This window comes from Sarcophilus harrisii, chromosome 3, assembly GCF_902635505.1.
Source record: "Sarcophilus harrisii chromosome 3, mSarHar1.11, whole genome shotgun sequence".
In the NCBI taxonomy this organism is placed as follows: Eukaryota; Metazoa; Chordata; class Mammalia; order Dasyuromorphia; family Dasyuridae; genus Sarcophilus; species Sarcophilus harrisii.
In genome coordinates this window covers 513,361,253-513,368,173 of record NC_045428.1, presented here as the reverse complement: position 1 = coordinate 513,368,173, position 6,921 = coordinate 513,361,253, and the positions used below count along the sequence as shown (strand labels likewise).

Below are 6,921 nucleotides of genomic sequence, written 5' to 3'. Positions count from 1 at the left end.
AGACTTAGGTTAGGTAGAACCATCTACATCCAGGAAGAGGACTATGGGGATTGAAAATTGGTCATAACATAGTATTTTCATCTTTTTTTGTTGTTTGCTTGCTTTTTTTTCTTTCTCATTTTTTTCCTTTTTGATCTAATTTTTCTTGTGAAGTCTGTTAAATGTAGAAATATGTTTAGAAGAATTGCACATATTTAACCTATATTGGAATACTTGCTGTCTAAGAGGGTAGGGGAAGGGAAGAAGAAAAATTTGGAACACAAGTTTTTGCAGGGTGAATATTGAAAACTGTCTTTGCATGTATTTTGGAAATAAAAAGTTATTTAAAAATGTAAGTTCCTAGAGAACAGGGACTGTTTTTGTTTCGCCTTGTATATGTATATCTGCTTGTCTACATAATCAGCACAGTAACTCACACATAGTAAATACTTAATTAAGTACTTATTGACTGAAGTTGACTTCAAAATGATCCAAGGACTCCTGTTAGCAAAATTCCAAAGGAGATATAGTGTAGAGAACTGGTGACAAGGTTCTTTTCAATCTTCCCAGTGCTCATTGTGGCTCAGCAGAGGATCTTGGAGCATACTGGAGAAGATAGATACAGCTAGTGAACTCAAGCCCAGCTCCTCTGTTTTTCATTTCTGCCGGCAACAACATGATTCATCTTCCTACATACCTAAACCTATGGGTTTCTGCTCATTACCACATAGGACACAGTTATATATAAAGATAACTAGTATGGTTATTTGAGAGTATAGACATCTGAGAAGAAAAACAAAAAATGAACCTTATGATGAAAAAAAACCGCCCTTCTTAAAAAAAGAGTCCTCAGAAAAAAAAGGATATAGGGGTAATTAGATACAATAGAATTTTAATAATATTCTTTCTTATGATGATGTTAAAGTAGTATCTTCTAGGTCCCAACAGTAGTGGGTAAAACTTCAGAGCTATGGTGTTCCTTTATAGATATACTTTTCAGATGAGGATCCATTGCTTTCCAAATCTCAAAAACAGGAATTTTCCTAAAACATCAACAAGAATACAAATTGGAGAGTAGATCAATGACAAAGGAAGGTTTAAATAGGTAACTATGAGATTGATATTGGAGAGGGAAGAAAAAGTGAGGAGTAAAAGGACTGAAAATCTTTCAGATATTAAAGGCGGTACTGAAATATAGTTAAAGATAAAATAATTGCAGATTGTGGACAGAAATGGAAATCTCTGAGTTTCTAATTAGGAAAGAGAACACTTGTAAACAGTGGTGAGAGTTATAGTATGGCCATCCCTAAATGCAACTCATATGGTGTATATTGGATCATGTTATTTGGAAAAACTAAGACGTGAGAGATTAGAGAGTTTGAGGGAACCTATGGTATAATAGGATTTAGAGAGAAGAGAAAGTCAACCTGGAGCTTAATTCATTGAGAATGACTAATAGTTTGGAAAGAGGAACTATCCTGTTTTTTAGAGGGAAAGGAGGAGAGTGGGAAAGTTAAGAATGTTAAGAATATTAAGTTAAGAGTTTTGAAATGGTAGCCATGAGAACATTTCCTCTGCTTCAATTTTTACAGTGGCAAAGTCCACAGTTAAAAGTTAAGAGGCGAGGGAGATTTTTAAATCATATATTAATAATTTTGGTGACCTTTATCATTTAAAGGAATTATCTGCCAAATTCTTTTAAGTCACTTGCTGTCCAATTTATCCATTTTTTAAAATGCCATTAAGACCTCTGTCAAGGCTTAATATGAATCTTATTTTCTGCAGGAGACCTTTTCCAGCACCTTTCCTCTGAGATTACTGTCTTTACACTCTTTATCATCTATTAAACATAGGTATTTAGTTCTTGTTTCCCCATTCGAATATTAGCTCCTTAAGAGTACGGATTCATGGTTTTACCTTCCTTTCTATTTTCAGTGTATTTAGCAAGTTCATGGCATATTGTAAATGCTTGTTGAATGACATTTGGGTTTACCATACATCAACTCAACCTTATTTTAAAAAAAGATGCTTAAGGAATTTTTATAACTTTCTGATTAGGGAACATTTTCTATTTAAAATAGCCCAGTTTTTCCACTTATTATCTACAAAATGAGATAAATTATTTCATGTCTCTGGATCTCAGTGTTTTTGTATGATGGGTCTCTGAGTCTCAATTTCAATATCTGTAAAATGAGGTTAATAATTGGCTTGTCTACTACATAGGTATATTGTTAGACTCAAATAACCCTGGTATATTAGATCCTATTAATATAGTATATCCTAATAAAACATTATAGGAATCTGCTACCCTCTGTTTGCATGTATGGTCATCTCTTAATTACCTACTAGTGGTGTTTTATTAAGGGAAATAAGGAATTAAATGAAATAACAAATACAAAACCTTGTAGAATATAAGACACTCTAAATATGATGCTTTCCCCCCCAACATCTAGCTTCCATCAAACAACAATGGGATCTTATAACACGCTATTTTTGGACATCTATCTATTGTTCTATATTTTCCTTTGTAAGAAATTTAATTTTAAGGATATGGCCTATATTTGGACCAATTCAGTACAACTCTTAAGGGGGTAGGGGAAAGGAGAGAAAAGAAATAAACATTTATAAACTATCTATTATGTGCCAGGCATTATACTAAGCACTTTACAAATACTATCCTATTTGATATTTAAAATATGATTTCAGTTTGGTATTAAAAATATCCTTTCACTTACGCCATTCACACACCAAGAAATGAATAGTTGAATAGTTGAAACTTTTATTTTAAGTATAATTATGATCTTTGAAAAAACCAACTGAAGCAATATTTTTAAAAATTGGCTTGAAAGTAGGTTGAAGCTTCAACAAACAATGAATTTATAAAATCTATGATCTTGACAATGGAAAAGTGGTTTTTTTTCACCTGCAAGGCTCTAGTCTTTCAAAGAACAGATCATCTTATATGTGATGGTATTCCCTGTTTCCCCAGCATCTAGCCAGTCTTTTTTGGTCATTTCCTTCAGTCCTTCAAGAATAGGCTTTTTCTGTCCTTCTATAGCCATAAGTCTCACCTCCAGTGGGCCCATATCAGTATATTCCTGTAGTGACATGACAGAGAAGGAAAGACAAAGGGTTGTTCATCCAACTGAATAGCAAACATAATATGGATTAAGGGATGAAGTTTCTTTGGAATTGAGTTGACCTTTATCTGAAATGTTATGTGGTATCCATTCTGTTGGATAAAAATGTTTCTTCCTCCAGTAATTCCCTAATTCCAGATGACTTTAAATCATATATACTTCATATGGCATATAACTTGTTTTTTAATTTTAAAATTCAATATTTTTTTTAATTTAAATTCTATCTCTTCTACCTGCCTTGGCCTTCTCTTCCCATGCCTCCTCAATGAAAAAGCAAGAAAAAATTTGTTATAGACAATTATAGTCAAACAAAACAAATTCCTGCTTTGGATATGTAATAATTTTCAATGTTAAGATTATTAGGATTCACACACATGTATATATAGTCTTAATGCAATTTGTATATGATAAATAGTTCTTAAAGTAGAGTTATATTCTGTTCATATATAGATAATCTAGAATTGTAAGAGTCTGTTACCTTTAATTTGTATATATGGCCATCTCTTAAGTACCTAGTTATGTTTTGTTAAGAAGGAAAAATGATACCCAACCACTTAGCTTGCTATATTCATTTCCTATACCAGAAGCTGATCAGTGCACTAAGAAATACAATAACTATGGGTTCATTATTATCTAATGCTTTTAGTTTTAACAAATATTTTCCTCACAATTCTGTTAGGTAGACAGTGTAAGCCTTATTTCTCCCTCATTACATATGAAGAAATGGAGGCTCACAAGACATTATCAAATTTTCCCAAATTCATGTAACTGGTGAGTGCCAGAAAAGGGACTGACACATAGAACTGACTCCAAGATCAGGGATGTTTTAACTATCCCTGGCTTCCAACATTAAATAACTCCGGAGGGTAATCTACTGAGAAGAGAGTATATCAAAGTAATCACTGTGAATTCCAAAGGCAAAAACATGAGGGTTTTTTTTTTTAAATTTACAGTTTTGGATTGTTTTCACAGCGATTCCTACCTCTACTCATATGTATAAAGAAGGTTCGTGATACTTATAAGACATGTGTGATAGTGAGACTGAAGCTGATAGCACCAAAACCATCTAAATCAGGTTATCCCTTAGCAAGAATGCTGTGGTGATCCAAATGCATTATTGACAGACATAGAATTTGTGCAACTGATTTTATGTCACTTTCCCCTTATTTAGGAGTTTGGTCCCTAAGAGAGTTGGGCTGTTAGTGGAGGTTACAGGTAAAATGACATGCTGGTCTCTCCTATCTATTGCCTCTCCCTCCAATTTGGTGACCTAGTTTGATATCAACAGGAAGAAGCATCATGGGACATAAAATTTGGATAAAGGATTCTACATTGAGAAACACTTTGCAAATCATTGGTTTCAGTTTGTGCCATATTACTTTTGGTCTAAAAATCTCATATTATTCCCCTTCACATGCTCTATCTCCCAGCCAGACTAGACTCCTGAGGCCCCCATTTCTATTGTCAATCATCTGTTCCTAGTTTTCCTATCACTTAGCATAGGGCCAAGCACAAGCTAGGTCCTTAATGAATATCTGTTGGCTGATTTTATCTCCTATTTCTGAGACTTTGTTCTGTATCCACTCTGGCCCAGGAACAACTTCCATTACAATTTCATCTATCTAAATCTTTTCCTTCCTTCATGAAGATTCTCCCAGATATAAAATTTTTTTCTCTTTTCTTTGCATCACAATTATTTTTATAATCATTCTTTTCTCCTATTAAATATAAGTACCTTGAGTCAAAGACCACATTCTATCAGCAATTCCTGTTATGGAACTGCTATATAATGAGTAGATGCTATAAAAAAATGTTAATTGTTGAATTGAATCTAACAATTTGAGCAAACTATGTATGTATAGGAAAGAGGCTCTTTTCTTTAGAGTAATGTATGTAAATGGAGGTTCAATTTTACTTTTTATTTGCAAATTATATAGTATTATCTCCTAAAAGTTGCTTTTCTTAGAGTGCTCAGAAAATATAATGGATAGCAAACCAGCTCTGAAACCAGGCAGTCCAGGAATCTAGTCCTGATTTTGTTATATCCTAACTATACGACTCTGGATGAGTAAATTGGCTACTAAATAATTTTCTATAACTGCATATTGTAGAAAAAAGGCTGATCTGTATTTACAGGGGGAAGTTTCTGAAAATAAATAAAAGCTTTTGTCCTTATCCTTTTTCTTATAGTAGTTAGTCACCAAAAATGTTATTTTAAATTAAACCATCATGTTATAAAGCTTTACCTTGAAATCCTTTTCATCTTCATATAGCAAATAACTTAGATCAGAAGCACCAAATTCGATACATGGATCATGATCAGTACCTTCTATACTTTTTTGCAACTCATTTATATTTTCCTCATTATCTTCATAAAGAAAAGATAATCTTTTTGACAATGAAAGAAGTTCTGTTTCACTTTTTTTCATTAAGGGCTCTGATTCTAAGTTTGTTTCTGGGAAAAAAATAAGACATACAGTATTGTAAGTAAAAAAATTATATATGTTTATAAAGCTTTCAATTATACATATATTAAAGTGCAGAATTATTTATCTAGAATTATCCAAACCCCCAGAAATTTTGTACAAAGGCTGTCTACAATTAATGATGCAACCACTTTCCCTCCAAATTATAATCTACTTCTCATATCATCAAGCAAAGGGAACATAAAAAATTCTCTATTGTCAAAATCATTACTCTTCTATGGACTTTTGAAAGTCTAGGTCTGTAAGTAAAATTTAAAACTATGGTTTTGATGGCTTTTAAATGAAACATCATTAAGTAAACATACCTGGCTGTATTTCTTCAGGAAAATCTTTTTGTTCTCCTAGGCCAGCTGCTTGTGTAAGAAACAGAGGTCTAAAAGAAAAAAATAAGAAAGAAATTTGAACTGTGTTTTGCTAACAGGTACTCTTAGACATTTATTCATTAAAAAGTATTATACACCAATTATGTTCTAGGCTTTCAAATAGTTATGAAAAGAAATAATGTAGCAAGCAGTTATTAAAGATTTCCTATGTTTGTTGGTCGTGATATATAACTGACTTCTCTCAAGGAGAAAGATATGTACACAAAAATATAACCTAAAGTAAAATATATCAAATGTGAGTGAAAGGAACTATGAGGAAGAGAATACTTTTACTTTGAGAAGGGAAGGAAGACTTCATGGAAGAAGAGATATTAGAGTTGTATGTTAAAAGGAAATAAAGGAGTTTGATAAAGAGAATATAATATTCTTTCAAGGAATGAGAGACAACAAGAATACAGCTTCAGAGATGGAGCAGGGCAGGACAAAAACAAAGCATTTTTGAGTAACACAGTTTAACTAGATGAAAGGAAATATAATAATAAAAACCTCTTAAGAGAGTTTAGGATCAGGGATGAATATGCTATTCATATGTAGTAGGGAACAATTGGAGGTTTGAATAGAGTAAAATGATTAGCATAATGATTAGAGAAGTTGGAGCAAAGGAAGGTTATATTGGTAGACATGCAAAGGACAGGTTGGAGAAGGGATTGATAAGAAACAGGGAAAAAAGAAAAGACCTTCCTACAATTGGCCCTGATTTAAGATCTTTGCACATAGATTGAAAATAAGGGGACAGATTGATCCAAAATGTTAAAGTGATAACTCCAAAGGGAATCAGCTTCCTCACACCAAAACAACAATAAGAGAGACTTTCTGCCAAGATGGCTAACAGGAGATAGAACACCCAACTTTTATATGCTTACTCCAGGAAAATACTGAAGTTTGCCCTTTTAATTCCACATCAAAACACCTCTCCCCAAAAGTCAATCCTTT

General features: G+C 32.8%; 1 protein-coding gene across 4 annotated transcripts in view; it reads right to left on the bottom strand.

Moving 5' to 3' along the window:
* Positions 1 to 853: 853 nt before the first annotated feature.
* Positions 854 to 6,921, bottom strand: part of CCDC83 (coiled-coil domain containing 83) — a 92,600-nt gene continuing 86,532 nt past the window's right edge. For 3 of the 4 annotated variants that reach the window (XM_031961875.1, XM_031961876.1, XM_031961874.1), the window contains exons 9-11: positions 5,911 to 5,978; positions 5,366 to 5,574; positions 2,735 to 3,077 (exon numbers count right to left, since the gene is read on the bottom strand). In XM_031961875.1, coding sequence (XP_031817735.1) covers positions 2,913 to 3,077; positions 5,366 to 5,574; positions 5,911 to 5,978 — 442 coding nt within the window. In that variant the 3' untranslated portion in view covers positions 2,735 to 2,912. Of the gene's footprint in view, positions 1,023 to 2,734; positions 3,078 to 5,365; positions 5,575 to 5,910; positions 5,979 to 6,921 lie in introns of those variants that run through there. The other variant, XM_031961877.1, reaches the window with a different exon arrangement.